Below are 23844 nucleotides of genomic sequence, written 5' to 3' on the forward strand. Positions count from 1 at the left end.
TTTCTAAATAGAAAATATTGTCCTCAGTTCTGTGGTGGATGCATAGGTGAACAGAACATGCCTTCTCCTCTCAAGGAAACTTTTATAATCACATTTCTTTTTCTAATATTCAGGTTTTGATCAGTATGCAGCTGATGTCTGGCGACCCATGTTTTAAAACGTAAGTTGAGGCTCCGTAAATGAATTATTTATCTGAAAGTATAATAGTGGTTTCTTTCTCTTGTTTGTTTAAATTTTTGCATTCATATTTCATAGTATTTACCAGTGAAGGGACCGTTCTTTTCCTAGGAGACTGACTTGACCCACAAAGAAGTTACCATTACCTTTTACAAACAAGCTCCCCACACTCTAAAATTATTTAAACTATACGTCTTTCATCATTTTCAAGTTTTGGGTGAAACTATACAAATTAAATGTTTTAATTTGACCTCCGAAGACTTACTGATTTCTTCAACAAATACCTGTTAGGTGCCTTACCATGTGCTATGCCCTATTCTAGACACTAGAGAAACAGCCGTGAAAAAAATAGACCGAGTCCCTGACCTCTTGGAGCATGTATTCTAAGAGGAAAACAAATAACAAGCTAATAAATACATGTATAATAAAAAGAGAGCAATGAGTGTTTTGGAGAAAAATAACGCAGGCTAGGAGGGCGTGGTGGGGAGAAAGGTTGCTGTTTTATAGAGCGTAGTCAAGAAAGTCTTCCCTGGCAAAGCTGATATTTGAGCTGAGACCTGAAGGAAGCGAGAAGCATGCCATGCAGACATTTAGGGAAAGAGCATTTGAGGTAGAGGTAACAGGGACAAGGGTGTTGAGGAAGGAGTGTTTGGCATGTCCAGGGAGCTTCCGGGAGACCAGTGTGTCTAGAACAGAGAGAAGGAGGAGTAGGGGGATTGGAGATGGCATCAGATGATAGAGTCTCATTGGCCACATATAACCTGAGTGAGACAAAGAGCTCCCGGAGGGTTTACAGCAGGGGAATAGGATTACCTGGCTTATGGCTGCTAGCTAGAGAATAGACAATTTGGGGGAATGATGACGGGAGCAAGGGCAGAAATAGGTAGAGGAGTTATGAGGCTGTTTAGTAGTCCCAAGGTTTGGGGCCTGAGTAACTAGAGGAATGGTTTTTCCACTTACTGAAATAGCAGTGCCTCTAAGAGGAACAGGTTAGGGGTTGGGAGCTTGGGTATCGGACATGTCACATTTGAGATCCCTGTTTAACATCCAGCCAGGCACATCACGTGGGCAGTTGGACATACCACTAAGAGTTCAGTGGGGAGGCCCGAGCTGAAGATATAAATTTGGAAATCACAACGTTATCAGTGCATACGTAAAGCCATGGAATTTGATTAAATGACCTAGAAGGAGTGAATGTAAATAAAGAACCACAGACTGAGGGGTGGGACACTCCAGTGTGTTGGAGGTTGGGGAGATGAGGAAGAACCAGCAAAGGAGCAACCTGTGAAAGAAGAGGAACGAACCAAAGGGGAAGACTGTCCTGAAAAACCAAGCACGGGGCGTGTTTCAAAAGGAAAGGGTAAATCAACTGTGTCCCACACTGTGGAAGTAGATCACGGAAGATGAGGACTGGAAACTGACCTTTGGATTTGCAGTCCAGAAACCACCAGTGCCTTTGACAAGCACTTTGATAGATTACTGGGAACCTTCAATAGCCTTATTGAAGTCAGGGTTAAAGAGGGCTTGAGAGGAGAAAAATTGGAGACAGCATAGACAATTTTGCTGCAAAAAAAGGAACAGAAAATCAAGTTACAAATAAAAAGATACAGGGTCAAGGGCAGGTCTTTGTTCTTTTGTGGGTTTTGTTGGTGGTGGTGGTGTTTCAACATGGGAGATGGTATTTGTTTACTGATCTGAATGGTTCAATAAGGAGAGATGTGACACAGAAGAGAAAAAGGACAGTTGCTAGATGGTGTCCTTGGATTGTCAAGAGCAATGAAGGCAGAGAATATGGCTTCAGATGCAGGTAAATAAGAAACGGAGGCATATAGAAATTATTTTCAAATTGCTCCTGATTTCTTAGTGAAATAGGAAGTGAGACGATCATTGAAGAAAGGATGGGAAAGATGGAGATGGGGGTGTGAGGAAAGAGGAAATATGTGCAAGAGTCCTGTCAGAGTGGGAGATGAACTGAAGGGGGGAAGTCTTACTTGTTAGCAAGACTGAAGACAGTTAATTAAAAATGAACATTAATTATATATTACTTAAATATCTGAGAAAAATATAGTTAGAAAAGGAAAGAAGACCTTAATTTTTCCGTATGCATCAACCTCCATGTCTTTAATAGTAACATCCATATAGTTTCCTACTTACAGTGTTTTCTAAAGTTGAAAATAGATATTTAATAAAAAATCAATTATTGATTAAACTGTGCATTTTACTATAACTTTACTTTTCTATGTTATCATCTCTTGAACCATAATTTCCTGGCTTCTTTCTTTATATCCTGCTCTCTTAAGACTAAACAATTTGGGCTGTGCTACATTTGGCTTCTTAGGTAACTGTGTTTTTCTAGTGGAATCAGTTTATGGTGAAATGAGAAAATGAGCAGCAAAACTAAGTAGAAGAAAAGGATTTCATCATTCCTTCTCATGAATATTCCCTTTCTGGCCCTTTCTCTACCATTTTATCTTTCTACTTGTGCAACTCAAATACTGAAGAGCTCAAAAACAGATCATCTTATGTTCTGTATTATCTCCAGGAATGTAATTCGGACAGTCTAGAGTTTATATTTATAGGAAAGATGTTTATAGTTCCTTAGAATAAACAGACCTCACCTAATCCCAAGATACATAAAAGTATTTCTCAGGAGAACCAAACTCTCAATATTTATTTTCTCTTTTCTCCAAATATCTGAAACCGTACAACTGTCAGTGGAAAAGTAACAACTCTAAACGTATCCATGAGCTTACGCATAGTGAGTATGGACCGAATAAAAAAATGTTGAAGGGCGCCTGGACAGCTCATTAGGTTGAGTATCTGACTCGTGGTTTATCAATTCAGGTCATGATCTCACAGTTCATAAGATCAAGCCCAGAGTTGGGCTCCACTTGGGATTCTGTCTCCCTGTCTCTCTCTGCCCCTCCCCTGTGCACACATGTGCACACGCACTCTCACCCTCTCTCTCAAAATAAGTAAATAAACTTAAAAAAAAAACAGAAAAATGTTTTAATTACTGATGTAAAAAGTAAATTATTTGGAGGGTACATGAGTGGCTCAGTCAGTTGAATGTCCAACTCTTGATTTTGGCTCAGGTCTTGATCCCAGGATCATGGAATAGAGCCCCACGTTGAGCTCCATGCTCAGTGTGGATTAGGATTCTGTCTCTCCCTCTGCCCCTCTCCCCCATTTCCATTCTCTGAAAAAGATAAAAAGTAAATTGTTTTTGTTAGATTGTATTTCAGTATATGTCAAAATGTAAAATCACAATACTCTAGAGCTTAAAAGAGTGTGGAATTTGTCCAGTCCAGTGATTTTTTTTCCAGAATATTTAGCCACAAAATCCTTTTGTTCAAATGTGTTATAAATCCCAGTATATAACTTTTTTCTGTTGAGGGACAAAAAGAGATAGTACCTTACTACCCCTAAAGTCTCTAAGGGAAGAACTTCATCAGAAGCTAGTTTAAAAAGTATTATATAATCCAAGTTCTCATTTTACAGATGAGAAAACTAAGGCACAAAAACCTGAGTGACCTGACTATTTCTAAGACATAGATGTAAATAACTGCTGGAGAAGTTCATTCTACCATTGACTCTGCTTTTGTCTGTATGAACTTTTCAGGACATAGAGTTTTTTAAAACCTAGAGAAACTAACAAGAATATAGCAGACCTTCAGCATTCTCAGCTTTAAATTTTAGTTTGACATTTTATGAGCAGAGGGTCTGTACCATAGTTTGTATCATTTTCTGAAAGATAAATTCCATACCATAATAAGGCTTGTATTTATGAATAAGACAGCTGGTAAGTCAGCCTCTACCTACCTGCCCTAAACTCTGTTTTGTAGTGCTCTGTAACTCATCAAATATCCAACTCTTGTGAAACAATGAAACTGGCTGGGGGGAAAAAAGCCAACCTCTAGTGCTAATAAAGAAAAAGGATAGGGGCTCCTTGCTGGCTCGATTGGTGGAGCATGCAGCTCTTGATCTCAGGATTCTGAGTTCGAGCCCCACACTGGGTATAGAAATTACTTAGAAAAATAAAAATCTTTAGAATTTTTTTTTACAAAAAAGATATTTTGAGAGAAAAAAATATATGCTACGGTGACTTCTGACAATATGGTGGTAAAGCAGATCTTGGGATGGTAATCCTCTTGAAGAGCTAGGGTTCTGGAGCATTCGTATTCTAGAAGGAAGGAGAGTACTGTTTGTCAAAATGATTTAGTAAATATTACTGCCTCCCAATTTAATTTTTGAAACAATTCTGTGATACATTATCCATATTTTTTTAAGTGAGGACCTTGAGGCTCCGAGGTTAAGGAGCTAATTTGTCCAGGATCCCAGGATCACTCATTTATTCAGTGCATGTGCACTGATTGTCTACCATGTGCTAACATTTACCAAACTAAATGAAGACCAGCCCCTGTTCTGCAGGATTCACTACTTCTGTGGGAGACTGGGCATAGAACATACTGCGGCATAGAAGGTAGAGTCCCTAACTACTTTTTCTTGAAATCCAGGAAAGTCTTCACTGAGGGAGTGACATTGAGCTAATTTTTAGAGGACCGATAAGAAATTACCAAGTAGAGGAGGTGGGTAGGACATTCTAGGGAAAGAAAACGGCTTGCGTGAGTTTATGGCATTGTTACAGGGCACGAATACCAAATTGTCACTTTCAGTAATTTTTCACGTACTCTTAACATTACTGTAACATTAAAATAAAATCTCGTCTCTTCTATTCTGTAATTGAGCTATATTAAACAAGTTCTGATAAGGGATACCAAAACATTTTCAGAACAAAAAGGAGTAATAGAATAAAAACTGACACACATTAAGCACTCAGTGATTATTTATTCAACACAACTGAGTTGTGTAGGGGGACTTTGGAGAGCTGCCAAGGCCCAGCTAAGATTTTAGATGATAATTAATATCAGTCCCCATGGTTAATGAATTTTCCCCAGCTTAGTTACCCCGGTTAACTAAGTTAGTGAAGAAGGCTAAAATTATCAGGGTTGGGGTTCTTCGAGTGTTGTGAAAACCTCAGAACAAGGGATGCCAAACTGAAGGTATTGCTAAAAGTATTGTGGCCCTGAAGTCAGGTTGAACAGGAAAGAGTGGAGCCTGAGGGAGACAGGGAGGGGGAAGAGGCCACAGGCTGGAGCTCTGAAGGTTGGAAAACGGGTCTGGGGGGTGGGGGGGATGGAGACCCTGGAATCAGGCCACCTGTGAAAGGAAGAACAAAGGACTTGGCATGAAAATGATAGGACAGGCAGCCATGAGTCACCAGCAATGATTAATGACTGTGACTGTAGACTCCATTCTTTGTAAGTGTATTTGTTTTGCATATTACTTTTTCTTATGGAATATTGAATGCAGGGCTTTTTTGGCCACTATTATTTCACATTATTTAAAAATAAAGCCTTTGGTAATTGAAGAGGTAGGTCTAGGCCAGACTACAAAGGGCCCTATAGGGAGTTTGGGCTTTATCTGGAAGGAGCTACTGAGATGTTTTAAATCAGAGAATAACATGTTCATATGCATACTTCAGAAAAGCACAGTGACAGTAGCATGGGTGGAGGGAGGCAGACTAGCTAGGAGCCTCTTGTGGTCGTAAGGTACAAAGACCAAATAGTGGAGGCAGAGAAGAGATGACAAATAGGAAAAATATGGGAGAATCTGTGGGATTGAAAATTGTACAGATATGGAGAAATGTGAGTAGGAAGGACCCAGAGACAATATCTAGGATTCTAGTTTCAGTGACTTCATGGACTATGATGACATTCACAGAGTAGGAGAATACAAGAAGAAAGCAGATTTAGGAAGAGAAGATGGCCTTAGCTGGGGATATATTGACTTCAACATACCTACAGAACAAATACTTGAAAATAGCCCAAAAGGGGCGCCTGGGTGGCTTAGTCGGTTAAGCGTCCAACTTTCGCTTAGGTCATGATCTNGGCTCAGGTTGTGATCTTGTGCTGTGTGAGATTAAGCTGTACATCCCTGCTTGGGATTCTCTCTCTTGACCTTCCCCCCATCCTCCCTCCCACTTTCTCTCTCTCTCTCTCTCTCTCTCTCTCTCTCTCTCTAACTAAACATAAAATAAAAAGAAAGAAAGAATCTTGAAATAGGTTTAGTGACAGTCTTAAATGTCTATATCTTCAAGGACCTGAATAACCTGAGGATTCTATTAAGATACTATAGTAAGAATTTAAGAATCACCACATAATATATATGTACACACACAGTAATGTACATATACACATGTGTATACATGTATAGTTTTAGATATACATGCATGAACGCATGCATACAAATAACCACTGCTTTGTACTGTTGTACAATGGGTTTTATATTGCTTTTCATTTTTTTCTGTCACTGTTGCATCTGGTCAGTTTAATGTTTTACATAGATTAAAAAGATAAATTCTGTAGATTAGGCAACTGAACGACAAGTAGTGAACTGTTGTGAAAATACTACACTGGGGTATATTTAATGTGTGTAGTAGAGTAATGTCTCCCCCCTCCCTGCACTGCACCAAAGATGTCTACACCCAATCCCTAGAACCTGTGAATATGTTGAGTTAAATGGCCAAGGAGAATGAGGTGGCAGGTGGAATTAAAGTACCAATCTAACATCGAAATTGGAAAATTATTCTGGGTTCTCCAGGTGGACCCACTGTAATCCCAAGCGTCCTTAAAGAGAAGAAGTATAATCCAAGAGAAAAGATAATTGGCAGCACGTGAGGCTTAGAGGGAATGTGAAATACAGAACAGTCAGATGCAGCCTTTCTGGCTTTGAAGATGGAGGAAGGAGCCTGGCCAAGGAATGCAGGCAGTCTCTGGAGGCTGGAAAAGGCAAGAAAACAGATTCTCCCTGAAAGCCTCTAGGAAGGAATGTGATCCTGCCAACACCTTGGTTTTAGTCCCAAAGGTGTGGAACCCATGTCAGACCTCTAACCTTTATGTTAAGTCTCTAAGTTTGTGGTAATGTGTTCTAGCAACAACTAATATACTCAGGCTAACTGATTTTTGGTCATCTTTATTTTGGAAATGCTTTTCTAGTTTACTCTAGCAATCTTTGTTTTAGAGGTACTTTGCTAGTATGTTTTGAATTTCAGTAAATACAAAATAACAAAAACAAAAAAGGAATTGCCACATAGTGAGACAGCTTCACCCACTATCCTTTCAACCACCTTCCTATTTTACCTCAGGTCACCAAGGGATAGTCTCTAGGAAGATGTGGTTTTCCTCTAGACTATCAACCTCAAAAAACTAGGGATGTTTTATTACAAAAAAAAATTCTTATTAGAACTCAAACTTGCCCCAACCTGCTACACATCTTCCACATGAGATAGGAGCCTTGAATTGGCTAATGAAAATACCACCTACCCCTAGAGAATCCAGCCCCCAAAAAACACTCTAAACAACTGGGGCTCTTTACAGACTACCCCTAGGGTAAGCGAACCATCGACAGAGAAGAAGGTAGAAGTTAAAACCATGGGTACCATTTAAGAACTTAGTAGAGCCAACAAGAGAGCTCAGACACTGGCGAAGGAGACATGACGTATTCCCCTCCAACCTCAGATACAAAGATGGCTCCTTGTCTGCCTCAGATACCTCCCTGCCTTGTCTGAGAGTTGACGGTTGAACCATCCTCCACAGATGGTGCCGGGGACACACGACCAGAGCCCCTCTTTTCCTGACTTTCTGGAGGCAATGCCCTTTCTGATCTCACATTTTTTGTTGAGTAAAAATATTTTGGTCTCCCTATGAAGCATATTCCAGTTTTGAGGCAGCTTATACAGGTCATGTTGATTTTTTTTTTTATGACGCTCACCCTCAAAGAGGTACCGTTAAGCAGGCACCTTACTAAGATGGTGCTCTGACTCCACAACCATTCTTTAACACTATTTCAAGCTTTCAGTTTCACCCATCCTTGAAGTTCTGATCCTTAGAAATATTTATTTACAGGCCTCCTTCTACGTCGATGTCTATACCAATTGCTGGTGAATCTGAATCTCTGGAAGAAGATAGAAAAGGTGGCGAGACTCTCAAAGTCCATCTTGGAATAGCAGGTATGGATGTGTAGCTTACTGTTTTTTTAATTCATGAGAAATGACACTACTTGACATCCTAAGAATTTCCCAAAATCCCACCCACATTTTTTTTTTAATTTTTTTTAATGTTTTATTTATTTCTAGGAGAGAGAGAGAGAGAGAGAGAGAGAGCGTGAGCAGGGTAGGGTCAGAGAGAGAGGGAGTCACAGACTGAAACAGGCTCCAGGCTCTGAGCTGGCAGTCAGCACGGAGCCCGACGCGGGGCTCGAACCCACAAACCGCGAGATCATGACCTAAGCGAAAGTCGGACGCTTAACCGACTAAGCCACCCAGGCGCCCCAGTCCCACCCACATTTAAACTTCTGTGAGTAAGGGAGGTGCATAGGTGGGTAGAGGGATGGGCTGAATGCGTGATGGGCACTAAGGAGGGCACTTGGCTATGATAGCACTGGGTGTTATATGTAACGGATGAATCACTAAATTCTCCTCCTGAAACCAATACTACAGTGTATGTAAACTAACTGGAATTTTAAAAAGATCTTGGAAAGAAAAATAAAAAATTCCTCGGGTACCTGGCTTGAAACGGGCCAATAATTTATCAGCAGTTTTAATTACTCAATTTTGAGGTAAGCCACTGCTTCATTTTGTCTGAAATGTCAGGCTCTGGTGGATAAACAGCTAAATGTTGTATTGACAACCCCCCCACCCCCGCCCGTGGTGTACTTAGCCCCACAGATGGAACAGGGCACTACAGGAGTGTGCCTAGCAACTTCTACCAGCCACCTGTCAGGTGTTGCTTCTCCCCCAGCGAACACTCTCCTCTGTTGGTGGTTCCCGAACATGAGTGTAGATCAGAGTCGCCCAGTGGGCTTGTTAAACCATAGATTGCTGACACTGCAGCCAGAGGCTTTTGACCTGGCGGATCAGGGTTGGAGCCCGAAAATTGCATTCCTGAGTCCCAAGGTGACACTGATGCTGCCAGGCCCCAGGCCACACCTTGAGAGCCACCTCTCCAGGCAAACTCCCAGCCACACTCAAAATCTGCTCCAAGAGGTAAAAGTCGAAAATTTTCAGTTGCCTGAAGAAAAAGGAGTTAGGAGCTTCCTTTTTTCTCTCATGTGATGTGAGCAGGGTTATTATTTGAAAGAATGAAAAGACAGGTGTAGTGATGCAATTAACAAGTTAGTCCTAGGGGGTCTTGGGTGGCTCAGTTAGGCAGCCAGCTTCTTCTCAGGTCATGATCTCACGGTTCTTGGGTTTGAGGCTCACATCGGGCTCTGTGCTGACAGCTCAGAGCCTGGAGCCTGCTTTGGAGTCTGTGTCTCCCTCTGTCTCTGCCCCTCCCTCTCAAAAATAAACATTAAAAAAATTTTTAATAATAAAAAAAGTCCTATATTATTCTTTTTTTAAGATTTTATTATTTTTTTAATGTTTATTTATTTTTGAGATAGAGACAGTGTGCAAGTGGGGGAGGGGCAGAGAGAGAGGGAGACAAAGAATCCAAAGCAGGCTCCAGGCTCTGAGCTGTCAGCACAGAACAGTGGGATCATGACCTGAATCGAAGTCAGACCCTCAAACGACTGAGCCACCCAGGAGCCCCTTTATATTTATTTAGAGAGCACATGAGGGGAAGGGGTAGAGGGAGAGAGGGAATCCTAAGCAGGCTCCATGCCCATCACAGAGCCCAACAAGGGACTCAGTCTCATGACCATGAGATCATGACCTGAACTGAAATCAAGAGTCGGACTCTTAACCAACTGAGCCACCCAGGCGCCCTGGTCCTATAATTCTTGATATCAACCACCTCTTTGGGTTTAGATCTTCCTATAGATCAGCTTTGCGTTTAGGACCACTGTAAAGTGGGCTAGGGATGCTGGTTTGGGTTTGTATCTTAGAGCCTGCCCAGAAGTGAGAAACCTTCGCAGAAGGGCCAGGTCACTCCGGTAGCTTACTTGTTTGGCAGCCTTGCTTGGTCTCTAACAGGGTATAGCTGTACTTGCTATGTTACTCAGTCAGCTTCCTTTCTCCTCTAAGTGAAAAAAACAGTTCTAGTTTTCAAATATTTCATGCTAATAAAAATGGCCACAGTTTTTGCATTTTGTGGAAACCTCATTCCGGAAATACATAATTGGCATCTGGAATATGCACATTATCAGGGAACTGCTAGAAATGGCTTTGACATTGCTTTTTTATACATTTACTTTGAAACTGAATACTATAATCAATTCTTAAGAACTTTTATTCTCACTGCTATATTGCCTGCTGTGTTGATTTAAACCACAGACATTTGCCCAAATTATAGCCTAGCACTAGCAACACTAATATTAAAGTAACAATGTGCTCTTTAGTTTACTGCTGTGATGGATTTTTTGAGAGCAGGATTTTCTCAAAAAGCACACAATTTTGTGAGTATTTATAAGAATACAACTGACTCATTTTTAGTAGAGAAATACTGAACATAAAAACTGAAATGCTCTTTTTTAACATTTATTTATTTTGGGAGAGAAAGAGAGAGCAGGGGGTGGGGCAGAGAGAGAGAATCCCAAGCAGGCTCTGCACTGTCAGCACAGAGCCCATTGTGGGGCTTGAAATCATGACCTGAGCCAAAGTCTGCAGTTGGANTCTCAAAAATAAACATTAAAAAAATTTTTAATAATAAAAAAAGTCCTATATTATTCTTTTTTTAAGATTTTATTATTTTTTTAATGTTTATTTATTTTTGAGATAGAGACAGTGTGCAAGTGGGGGAGGGGCAGAGAGAGAGGGAGACAAAGAATCCAAAGCAGGCTCCAGGCTCTGAGCTGTCAGCACAGAACAGTGGGATCATGACCTGAATCGAAGTCAGACCCTCAANTGCTCTTTTTTAACATTTATTTATTTTGGGAGAGAAAGAGAGAGCAGGGGGTGGGGCAGAGAGAGAGAATCCCAAGCAGGCTCTGCACTGTCAGCACAGAGCCCATTGTGGGGCTTGAAATCATGACCTGAGCCAAAGTCTGCAGTTGGACACTGACTGAGCCATCCAGGCACCCCTGAAATGGTTTTATTTAAGGTAGAATGCTTTTAAATATTATGAAAAACTATTTTTTTAAGTTTATTTCTATTGAGAGGGGGCGATGAGAGAGAGAATCCCAAACAGGCTCTGCACTGTAAGCACAGAGCCCAATATAGGGCTCAGTCCTCTGAACCATATCATCATGACCTGAGCCAAAGTCCAGAGTCAGGTGCTTAACCAACTGAGCCTCCCAGGCACCGAAAACTATATTTCTTCAGTAAACTATGGTATTTAAGTTTTTCATATTTCTTGCAAAGCACTTGTTTACCTTGTACCAATTTAAAAGGGTCTCTTTCACTTTGTAACTAATTTTTCTTGATAATGAACTTAGCAGTTTATAAAATCTGCAGGCAAGAATACAAATGGACCATTGACTTCTTGGCAGTAACAGTAACATCATGTTATGACACATTGCAGATCTTTCAGCAAAGAGTGCCTCTGTTCCAGATGAGCTTGGTGCCTGTGGACATTCTAGAACGTCAAGCTATGCAAGCCAGCAGTCAAAAGTATCAGGTAGAGGCTAACAGTGAAATTGAATTCCTTAGACATTTATCGTTCTAAAGGATTACTTGTAACTGCCAGGGTGTGGGAGAAGAACGTTCAAGTGCAGTGTGTGTGGTGTTTGTATTTTACCCAAAGCGATTTCTCTCTAACAGGGTATAGCACATGCCACTCCCGGTCATCCAGCTTCTCTGAGTTCTGCCACAGGAGAAATACCTCAGTGGGAAGCACATCAACAGGAATTGAAAGTATCCTAGAGCCATGTGATGAAATTGAGCAAAAAATACCCGAGCCAAATCTTGATACAGCTGCCCCAGAAGATTCAGCTTTGGAACTGCTCAACAGGTATCTTTTCAGTCTGTTTAAATGGGAAGGAAGTAAACAACTTTGTTCTCATAACATAATAAAACGAAGGGAAAATTTTTCTAATTATTTTCAAAGATGCCCAGTGAAGCAAGATTCTGTAGAATCTCAGCTGAAGCGAGTTGATGACACCAGAGTGGATGCAGATGATATTGTAGAGAAAATACTGCAGAGTCAAGACTTCAGCCTAGATTCCAGTGCAGAAGGTGTGTGGATTAAGTAGGCTCTGTGCCCAGTGTGGGGCTTGAACTCCCCATCCTGAGATCAAGACCTGAGCTGAGATCAGTAGTCAGATGCTGAACTGACTGAACCTCCCCACCAGGTCCCCCTAAAAACATCAATATTAAGGAAAGCTTTTATTGTGTATGCATCAGCGTCTACCGTGTTTATATCCCTTATAGCGATGTCTGCATCTGCTTTGTCATAACTGGACACAAGTGTGTAATTTGCAGTGATCTTGAGATGATAGTGAATAACAGAATCCTTTATTCCCTCTTCAGCTTTTTCACTGAGACAAAATTTGTATGCCACCAATTTGAAAGATGTAATTATTCACACCGGCATGAAAAGAGAGCAGTTAGCAATGGACTTAGTTTCATTATGTAACTGGTTGTAAAGAGAAGTAATTAAACCTTGCTTGTGGAAATTTGTAGGAAGAGAAATCTTTTTTACTCACTTTCAAAGAAAAACAACTTTAGGGAAGTTGATGAGAAATAACTATTAGGATATCTTTTAGGGGTACCTGGCTGACTCAGTCAGTAGAGCATGTGACTCTTGATCTCAGGGTCCTGAGTTCAAGTCCCACATTGGGCATAGAGCCTGCTTAAAATAAATTTTTAAAAAAGGATATCTTGGGGCGCCTGGGTGGCTTAGTCGGTTAAGCGTCTGACTTTCGCTTAGGTCGTGATCTCGCGGTTCGTGGGTTCGAGCCCCGCGTCGGGCTCTGTGCTGACTGCCAGCTCAGAGCCTGGAACCTGTTTCAGAGTCTGTGTCTCCCTCTCTCTCTGATCCTCCCCTGTTCATGCTGTCTCTCTCTCTCTCTCCTAGAAATAAATATAACATTTAAAAAATTTTTTAAAAAAAGGATATCTTTTAAATTGGTTTTTAAAATATATGTGTAGCTTTTTAAAAGTTAATTTCTTGGGGCTGGCTCAGTCAATACAGTGTGCAACTCTTGATCTCTGAGTTATGAGCTCAAGTGCCATGTTGGGTGTCAAAATTACTTAAGAATAAACTCTAAAAATAAAAATGTATTTAATAAAACTTAAATGTAAATTATGAATTTAGTACAATAGGAATATTATTTGACAGTAATGTAATATGTGTACCTATGACAAATATTTTAAATGTGAATTGCAGAAGAAGGACTGAGGTTATTTGTGGGTCCTGGGGGAAGTACGACCTTCGGCAGCCATCATCTTCCAAACAGGTATGTGGTCCAGATAGCATCGTATTAAATAAAGAATATGTTCTTGAGTAGAAGGTGAAGGTTACAAAGTTTGTATTAGAAAAAACATATAGTGCATCCATGAGAAGAATTAGAGCTCTTTGTTTTCCTTATCTTGAGTATGTTTGAAGTTATATTCAGTAAGTTTTACTTGTTGGTTTCCTTAAATGTGTTTTTAGAATGTAGTAGTAGAGGACCAAGAGAGCATTGGGCAAGATGCAGTGAAAAAGGATGTTTAGAAAAGAGTTCTTATTCTGATATTTTAGAAAGAGCAAAGCAAAATTACACTTCAGTCACTGATCTGGTCTGTTATGAGCAGTTACACAGCCACTCAGCAGCATACACTTGGTACTAACCTTTGTTGTACTCCCCTTTCTCCCCCCTCCAAGAGTCTAACATACATACTAAGAAGAGTTCAGAAAACCAAACATCAGTCTGGTAGTTACTCAGATTCAGGTGAAGAAAAGGTACCTGCCGCCAGACTTACTTATGATTCCCAACATTGCAGCAAATAGTACTAAGCACAGATGCTCGGGACAGTGAAGGAGTTCTGACTGCTGCCCTTATGTTCATCCCTTATACTCTGTATTTTCATGTAATATTTATGTCGAGTTCCAGAATAAGTCACAGATGTACTGAGAAGCCCCCTTGGTCCAAGACAGTATTTTATTCTCTAATGCTCAAAACCTGAAAGAATTTCTAATTCATTTGTTCCACCAATATTCCTTTTACTGAGTACCTCCTGTGTGTCCAGCACGTTGCAGAGTCCAAAAGTTACAAAGGATACAGCAAGTAACCTACATCAGCAACTAACTACAATCAGTTGTGATAGGGAGATAAGAGAGGGACATATAAAGAGGCCGTGAGGAAGTAGTTAACTTGAACTGGGGTTTATAGAGGATGTAAATGCAATTTATAGTTTTCATTAACTCTCGCTGAGTCATCCACTCATTAAATTCAGTAGCTATTTATTCAGCCAAGTCGTGGGTGAGGATGCAAAGCAGAAAGACCCAGTTCAACCTCAGCTAGCCTATGTTTCTAGCACAGGGTTGAGAAATTATAGCCCGTGAGCCAAATTGGCCCACTGCCTGTTTTTGTAAAAACAGTTTTATTAGAATACAGCAACACTTGTTTATGTATCATCTATGGCTGCTTTGATGCTACAGCAGCAGAGTTGAGTAGTATAATAGAGACCATAATGGCCCCCCAAGCCTAAAATATTTATTATCTGACTCTTTTCTAGCAGATGAGATAGACAAACTAAAACTTACGTTAGTGTAATAAGCACTATAATATAGAGAAGTAGAGGAAACTCTGAGAGAACAGAGATGGGACCTCACTGAGAGAAAACTTACTAGAAATTTGACACCTGAAGAGGGTGTTGGGGAGAATTCAAAGGTAAGTGGGTAGAGGGGGGTAGTATCAGGTGGATAGGAGGAAGACAAATATTCCTGGTGGTAGATTCAAAGAGAATGAACGTATAGGCATAACATTATAATATCTAATTATATAACAGTAAACATATAATATTTGTAGATAGCACTTACTGAGCATTTATCAGTATGTGCCAGGCACATATGTATTGTTTCATTCAATTCTTAACATTATCTCTTTCAGTACTCACTGAAAGTCGGTAAATCATTTAACTTCAGTGGAACTTTAGTTACCCCTGTTGAAAAGTGGGGATCATCATGGCATTGTTTTAAAGTGTAAGCTCTAGTGTTTATTAATTTAGGTAGAGGAACAGCAAACAATAGGGGTTCCGACCAAAAGGAACCAAAATAGTGAATGCTCAAAAACAACAGCTGTATCTACTCTCATTTCAGACTGCTCAGGGTCCTTGTCAGGGCCCCTTCGCTATTGACTTCACTGATGTAATTAACCTCTGTCAGCTTTACTCTCCTCACTTGAAAAATGGGAGTGACCAATAATGCCTAGTTTGTAGGATGTTACTGATTAAATTAGATGAGTTATGTAAAGTATTTAACACCGTACCTAACACACAGATGGCTCTCAGTATATGCTAGCTGTTTATATTGTTATTCAGAGGAAAGAAAGCTAATTTTCTATTTGAGAAATAATCTAGAACCTGGGCTCTAAAGGCATTTATAATTCTGGCTCCCACCCTTTTTGGGTGGGATCTAAATGAATGTTAGAATAATCATCACCTAATGCATGAAAGCCTAAAATGATAATTAGGGGCTGAAGTAAATGATTAATGTTACATGCCACTGAAAGGCTAAGGAATGTTAGAGACAGTGTATCGTGGCGAAAAGAGAAATGGGCCGTGCAGTCTGACATTGGTTTCATTCCTGGCTCAGCCATCACAACCCAGCTTAGCTTAGCTGTGATCCTGACAAATTACATCTCTTACTTACCACCAAAAAGACACCCATTATCACCAGGGTTAACAGAGGCTCTGGAGTTGGGCTACATGGGTTCGGTTCCAGGCTCCCCCGCGTATCAGTCATGCATCTTTGATAAGTTATATCACTTCTCTCTGCCTCAGTCTCCTCACCTACAAAATAGTGACAATAACAGAACCCACCTCGTAAGAGTTACAAGGTCTAGAATAAGTGAAGTAAGACGTGTAAATGACGAAAATATAATCTGGCATGCAGTTATATGCAAGTACTCCATATACACTGATTAAAGGTCTCTCTCGCAGAGTTATTGTGGAGATGGATCTATTTGAAGTGCCCAGCACAGTACCTGTGCACATAGGCTCTCCATAGCTAGCCAGTGTGTCTCAGAAAAACTAATGTGTTAGCATTTGATCTATTCTGAGAGATAAACTGGCAGCACAAAATGAAACTAGAGTCATTTACTTGGGCACTGAAGAGGCGCATATGTGGTTAAGAAAGTGAACCCATGACTGGGTGTTATATGGAAACCAACTTGACAATAAACTATTTGTAAAAAATAAATAAATAAATAAATAAGTGAACCCATGAGAATGAAGAGAACAGAGCAGTAAGCAATAGACACTTGAGGAGGAGTATCCCCAGTAACACACTTGAAGTCTAGTGGACACAGTCTGACCGGCCCCAGGGGTGCTTGCAGGCCGCTCCTTGCTTGCCTTCAACACATTTAGTTTCTGACAGAAAGTCTGCTTTCGTTTCGGTTTTTATTCTTCTGTGTGACTTATTTTTCATTTCCGGCTGCTTTTCTAAGATTTTATCACTGGTTCTTAGCAGTTTGGTTATGATGTGCCTGAGTTTTTCTTTGTGTTTATTCCGCTTAGAGTCCATTGAGTTTCTTGGGTCCATGGGTTTACAGTTTTCATCAAAATTTGGAAATTCTCCAGCCATTATTTTCCCCTCCTTCTATTATCCAAACCCATAAATTCCAGCCCCTAGCCTCCCTGAGCTCTGACCTTAGCCTCCCTGAGCTCTGACCTCTGACTCCCACACTCAGAAAGACCACCTGGCTGGGGCACCTGGGTGGCTCAGTTGGTTAAACATCCTACCCTCGACCTCAGCTCAGATCTTGGTCTCAGGGTGGTGAGTTCAAGCCCCATATTAGGCTCCACAATGAGCATGGAACCTGCTTAAAAAGTAAAATAAAGACCACCTGGCTGTGTTTGGGTTCTCTCTTCCTGCACTGCAGGCTGGGAGGACCCTGAAGGAAACTGTTTCAGGCTTTCTTCATTGATTTCCCTTCTCTCAGGACCAGTCCTATGCTGCTTGTCATCCAGTATGTGACACTGTTGTTTTGTGTGTTCTGTAAAATTTTCTAGCTATTTACAGCAGGAGGGAAAGTCTGGTTCCTCTTACTCCATTATTGCCAGAGCAGAACCATTTCAGGGCATCTACCAGCCAGTGTGCTGTGCGGCTCACCAAGGCTCCTTCAGATTCTGATTATCTGTAGCTGTGAATGGGTGTTCACTGGTGTTCTGATGAGGAGGTGCCTGTTTCCTCTGCAGAATCTGTAAGAACGGGAGCCTCTAAGCAGTCAACTGAGAATTCCAAGTCAGTACACAGTGGACTGGTAACCACTGCATTACTCCCATTTTTGTAGAATTTCCTCTTAAAATTTCATTATAGGAAGAGACTAGCCATGTTGTTTGCTTCTGATCTTACTGATCTCTGGCATTCTCAGGGTGAAATGTCAGGCTGTATAGCCGCTGGCGTCTTGACACATGAGGAGACGGGTACTGGCAATAACTGAAAGCAGTAATACTCCCCCTCCATGCAACACCACCACTCAGCTCCTTGCCTGATTGCTCCCTGCCAGCGACCATCAAAAAGACACTGTGCTTTTACAGACTTGTAAAAAACCTGTATCCTCCCAGATGAAGAAACAATAGAGAGAACATGTGTGTTCCATTATAACATAGGGCCAAAGTGCTGGGTACATCAGCAATAACAAACCTTCTGTGGATGAGCCCATTACTTCATTTAAACACGTTTTATTCACAAAGTTTGCCAATTTTAAATTTGTAGTATTCTCCATATTTTATTGATAGAAGTCAGTCAGTACCTGGAATATCCGGGCAAAGCAGCTTTGCAACAAAGCTGCTGTAACAAAAGATACATATAGCGAAAATACAGTGGCCAGGCTGTTAGGACAGCTTTGTTGTACAAGGTGATTCATTAACCCAAGTACCCTCCATTTTGCCCTTCACCATCCCCCTACCTGTTGTCAAACTTGGATTGCTACCCGGGCAAGCAATTGCACTTTTGTTTGTTTTTATTTTTTTTAACGTTTATTTATTTTTGAGACAGAGAGCACAAGCTGGGGAGGGACAGAGAGAGAGAGGGAGACACAGAATCCAAAGCAGGCTCCAGGCTCTGAGCTGTCAGCACAGAGCCCGACGTGGGCCTCAAACCATGAGCAGTGAGATCATGACCTAAGCCAAAGTTGGACGCTTAACCGACTGAGCCACCCGGGTGCCCCAAGCAATTGCTCTTTAAACAAGTGAGACGAAGTTGACACATCCCCATTCATGTTCCATGGCATGGAACAGTCACATGGCAACACTGTCAACACGGTGTTTAAGAACTGTGACCTCTAGATGAGCAGCCTGGACAGCCTGTAGCCAGGTAAAACTGTGAAGAAGGAAAGGCTAGACTCAGAGGGACATCCAGCAGTCTGCCAAACCAAGGAAGAAACAAACCCCTTTTCAGGATCACGTTACTTCAAATCTGTTACACAGGTATAATTTACATTACTGACTACACATAAAAACACTGGCATGTTGACTAAAAGAATTCTTGCACTTTCCAGCAAGGGCAAGATGGCACAATGTAGGGACACCTGGGTGACTCAGTCTTTTGAGCGTCTAACTTCCAACTTCAGCTTAGGTCATGATCTCACGGTTCGTGGATTCAAGCCCCACATGGGACTCTGCACTGACAGCATAGAGTCTGCTTGGGATTCTCTCTCTTCCTCTCTCCCTCTCTCTCTGCCCCTCCCCAGCTCGTGCTCTGTCTCTCTCTGTCTCAAAAATAAACAAACGTTAAAAAAAAAATTTTTTTTAAATAAAGAAAAGATTTCTTGCCACAGGTCAAGATTTAGGAACAGCACTAGATTACTATAGGAATAAGTGTGACAAGACTAATCCAATGTACTGATTCTAAACATTTAATATTTCAGGTGTTTTCTATCTGTGATATCTTTAAACCTTGCGGAAACCAAATCTAGTACAAAATGCCTAATGCACGTAACTCTGTGAATGAAAGGTTAATTAGAACAATTTCAGACATTACAGTTCAAGATTTTGAAGTGTTTTTCTTCTTACTCCTATTGTAGGGTGGGGTCTGGAGCTTATGAACAAGTTGTGATCAAACGCTAGAAGTCAATCAAGTTGGTGAACTGAAGCTTCTTCCCTGGAGGTTTGAGACATGGGCAATCCAGCTGTCAAGGCACTTCATTTAAGCACTTAGGAGAATATGAACATATTTGAAAAATGAAGCACGTTCCTCTATCAAGGGGAAAGCTGACACTGATTTCTTCTCTCAAAGTGCACCGCCATCCTGTCCCACCCACCAAAAGGAAACACCAGAACAGTAGTACCCAGGTGCCGTGCCACGTGTGTTTAGAGGCACATGGCTTCTGTGGTCACTGCACACAGTAACGAAAAGCCTTTCTTTCCAAACATCCAGGTGGGGAAAACAACACTATTCGTCTGAGTATAGCTCAGTCCTGAAGTTTAAAACCTGCAGTAGAGGTGCTCAACAGGTTTGGGCTCTAATTATTTAATTTTAATATTTGGGAGATAGTAAGTGAATGACTTGAACCCTATAAATTCTGTCAAGATAGTTATAATCTCTTAAGGAAATCTTCCATAATATTATATACTACCTATGGTATTATACTAGGTTTATTAACTCTTCTTGGTTAAATAATTGATAGAAAGTTTGGGTGTTCATGCTTTGGGGAAATGTTATATTACAGTTGAAGCGTGTAGAATGCTTAATTCTAAACATATCCGTCACAAATGGAATAAGTGTGTTTAAGTCTGAGATATGTGAATGAGTGTAACGCCGTTATTATGCAGCATGCACTGTTGCTTGTTAATGTCGAGCTGCAGAACTCCTGCTAGCACCATATATGAGATTCAAGCTAAGTTTAATATTCAATATGGTAGGCTCCCATAAGAGTTGTTCTAACTGAATAATATCTGCTGATTTCAGGAGTCAGAATTCAGAACAGGAGGAAAATGTAGCATCAAAAACCAAGCAGCCTTTTCTGTGTAAGTTTAGCCTTATCTGAAACTGAAAATTATACCAAGGAGGTGGCAGATAAGTCAGGGGACAACTGCCTAACATTACTGACATGGACTCATGGTTTTCAATTTTAACTCCCCACAACGGGATAGTATGTTTTTTCCTTTACTAGAACAGCAGTTATTTTGAGACAATAAAAGGTAAGATAATCCAATGCAGCTTTTAAAATAAGTATTATCTGATCTGGATCCAGTTTAACAAGCTCAGAAGGTAGATTATCTTTTTATCAGGTGGGAAGAGTTTTTCTGGTCTTACATGACAGGTGTTAATTTTCTTGACAAGTTTAATATACTTGACAAGTTTTAATCATTCATTCACTGAAGAAAAATGTAGATTCTGTAGAACAAGTAATTCCCAGTCCTTACTTTCAAAATCCTGTCCCAAAAAATGTGGTATGTGTGAATAACTTTGGTCTAGGTATTTTTATTTTGGCAAAGTAAATGGAAAAATATATTAAAATATTTCAATATCCAAATATAAAGGTTTAGGAAACCTTGAGTAGTTCATGTTATGGTTTTTGGTTTTTTAACATTTCAAGGATTGGGTATTCCAAATTAATCCAATACTACTGTTGCACATATATATATATTTTAAAGGTTAAACCCATATTAGAATATTTTGAATGTTGAGAGAGGTTTTGAGTCATTAGTAATACTTTTGTTATTTTGTTTTGAAAGGAAAAAAAGTGACCTGAACATTTTAGTCTAACCAAGGAAAACGTTAGCTGCAGTGGTAAAGACTTGCTTGCTCTCTGTGATAAACAAGTGAGTTGATCCATCCATTATATATTATTGGGGGAGGGGGGTGTCAAAGTTTTTAATAGAGGTAAGAAGATAGTGTTGGAGATACGACGTTTTAAGAACATATTTTTCTATTTTCAAAATATTATTTCTAGACTATATTTTTCATTGGCACTAATGCAAATAATTTTGCAGTTTTGAAAATAAGAACTATAGATTGTAAGCAAGGTTCAGTGAGGACATTCTTCAGCTATGTAAGAGGTACTGTAATCCAGGCATTGCCCATCTTCCTCATCCTTGCCTGCTCTTGGCCTGATACCTTTATTCAAGACTGACTCTCTGTATTTAAAATGATAGAGAACTATTTTTTAAAAACAAAATGTGGAGATCTTGAAAAGCATAAATATCACGCGTTTAGCAGCCACCAGTTACGTCTTGATTTATGTAGTAGAAAATCATTTTTTTTTTTAATGTTTATTTTTGAGAGCGTGTGCACGCACACACACGTACCACACAGGTAGGAGAGGGGCAGACAGGGAGAGGGAGAATCCCAAGCAGGCTCCGCACTGTCAGCACAGAGCCGGATGCAGGGGCTCAAACTCACAAACCTTAGGATGACCTGAGCTGAAATCAAGAGTCAGACACTTAACCGAATGAGCCACCCATGTGCCCCAGAAATCATTTTAATAAATAGAAAAATTGATTAGGGAAAAATCAGTGCAAGTCTGGATTCATTTTATTTTGTGTTGCATTGGCATACTTTGCACTCATATTTCATTACAATCCTCTGATATATTTGCTAAAGTTCACTTGAGTGTCTGCCTTATTTTTTGGTTTTTCTTAGAGCATATACGGTGTAGCTGTATCTTAACCATGTAGCTACTGAAGAAAATTACTTTTTAAATACCAAGTGCACTTTTGGTTCTATTTGGAGTTTAGAAAATTGGATTTGAAAAAATAAGATTTTAGTAAATTGATTTTTAAATATTAAAGTCAAATTTCTATTTTTTTTAAGTCAAATTTCAAATCACCCAGTCTTAGAGAATTTGCAGATATATAACCTTGTCTTTTTCTAATCCTATCCTAGAGAAACATTAATGGCGTATATATTTGGCATATAAAGCTTTATATTTGTGGTCAGATGCAGAAATCTTATATGCCTTGTTTGGGGGAATCACAGAGGCTGGTCAGGAGCCCACTTCCTGTGACTTGAGCTGGTAACTGAGACCAGAGAGGATGTGAAGGGGGCAGGCAGAGCAGCCCTGGACCATCAGTTTGCATTTTGATGGTTGACTCCCCTTTGTCGTGTTGAAAGCTTCCGTATGCAAGCAACTGATGTGGATTAGTACTTAAAATCTGAGAAAGTCTTGACCAAGAATCCTAAAGTCCATCATCCCATTCTAGGAAAATACCATGAGAGTAATGACATCCAAACTAGATTCTTCTGTTTTATTTTGCTTTTCATGAAAACTGTGAGCCATCAAGGTCCACCACCTTAGCCCATTTGTTTCTAGAAGGAAAACAAATCTTCAGCTAACCACTAACCAAAACATAAAACATCCAGAAGTAATTTTTGACTGAGATTTCCATGCTAACTAGACTGCTTTGCAAACTCAAGCTGACAGCATTAAATACTTCATTTAAAAAAAATCTAAAAATTAAAAAAAAAATACCTCATTTAATACTCTGAACTGTTAGGCTTCCTAAGACTTTTATAATATGCTTGAAAGAAATGGGGCTCATATGAAGGGGTTGCGTTTTGTTTTAACAGGTCTAACTGGGACAGTTCAGAAATTATACTTGGTCAGCTCTTAGATGGTACGTCATGTGAATATAGTCCAGTACTGTAACTGAAATTGTTAATGCCGCTCTCTGTGTTGGCTTAGGTACTATGCATAATTTTAATAGCCGAGTTGTTTAGGAATATGAACTCTAAAAATATAAAGGATGAAATAAGCCTATTAACCTTATTTTAAGACTACTCTGGAAATAAAGGCCTTATTATTACCTTATATGTGACTTTTCATAGGATAATATATACACAGTATATTTTAGTCATGTGACTGGTCTCTAGCCACTCCCTATACGACAAAGCTGGCAAAGTTTTTTATTTACACAGACAGCACAGTCTGCATTTACAAATGTTTATGTTCATTTTCTATATATAACAAAATTCTCTTGCCGATTATTCATTGCCCAAATCCCTTGCAGAGAAAGACACTTAGGATATGTTGTTTGATTGTATTTTGGAAATACGTCTTATTCTGGAAGTTGCTATACTTGTGGGTGATCATGTAAATATTTACCGGAAAAAAATGTTAGGGAAGTGATTCCATTAGTATGGTTCTAATACTTGGGAAATGACCTTCATATTTATGTATTTGTTTTACTGTACAACTATAAATCCAGGAATTTTTTTTTTTACCAAAAAAAGCTTTTATTGTATTTGTAATAATGTTAAGGTGAGTCTTATACCTGTTCAATAAAAATCTTAAACTTTACAGTGTTTATACTTTCAAATGTCGGTTAAGATTCTGTCAGAAATCTATCAGATCCTTGCCAAGGTAAGAAAACAGGGGCGCCTGGGTGGCTTAGTCGGTTAAGCATCCGACTTCCGCTTGGGTCATGATCTCACGGTTCGTGGGTTTGAGCCCCGCGTCGGGCTCTGTGCTGACTGCCAGCTCAGAGCCTGGAGCCTGTTTCAGAGTCTGTCACTCCTTCTCTCTCTGACCCTCCCCTGCTCACACTGTCTCTCTCTCTCTCTCTCTCCTAGAAATAAA

At 40.1% G+C, this 23844-nt stretch overlaps 1 protein-coding gene across 1 annotated transcript in view; it reads left to right on the top strand.

Annotated features, from left to right (window-relative positions):
* The window catches only part of EEIG2 (EEIG family member 2), a 103209-nt gene extending 79644 nt beyond the window's left edge, over positions 1–23565 (top strand). Inside the window, exons 6-12 of the mRNA XM_077765614.1 lie at positions 114–160; positions 8145–8248; positions 11700–11795; positions 11939–12128; positions 12225–12352; positions 13506–13575; positions 19348–23565. Of these exons, the coding sequence (XP_077621740.1) occupies positions 114–160; positions 8145–8248; positions 11700–11795; positions 11939–12128; positions 12225–12352; positions 13506–13575; positions 19348–19390 (678 nt within the window). The 3' untranslated portion in view covers positions 19391–23565. The remainder of the gene's footprint in view (positions 1–113; positions 161–8144; positions 8249–11699; positions 11796–11938; positions 12129–12224; positions 12353–13505; positions 13576–19347) is intronic.
* Positions 23566–23844: the final 279 nt, after the last annotated feature.

Source organism: Crocuta crocuta, unplaced genomic scaffold, assembly GCF_008692635.1.
Source record: "Crocuta crocuta isolate KB4526 unplaced genomic scaffold, BGI_CrCroc_1.0 scaffold274, whole genome shotgun sequence".
In the NCBI taxonomy this organism is placed as follows: Eukaryota; Metazoa; Chordata; class Mammalia; order Carnivora; family Hyaenidae; genus Crocuta; species Crocuta crocuta.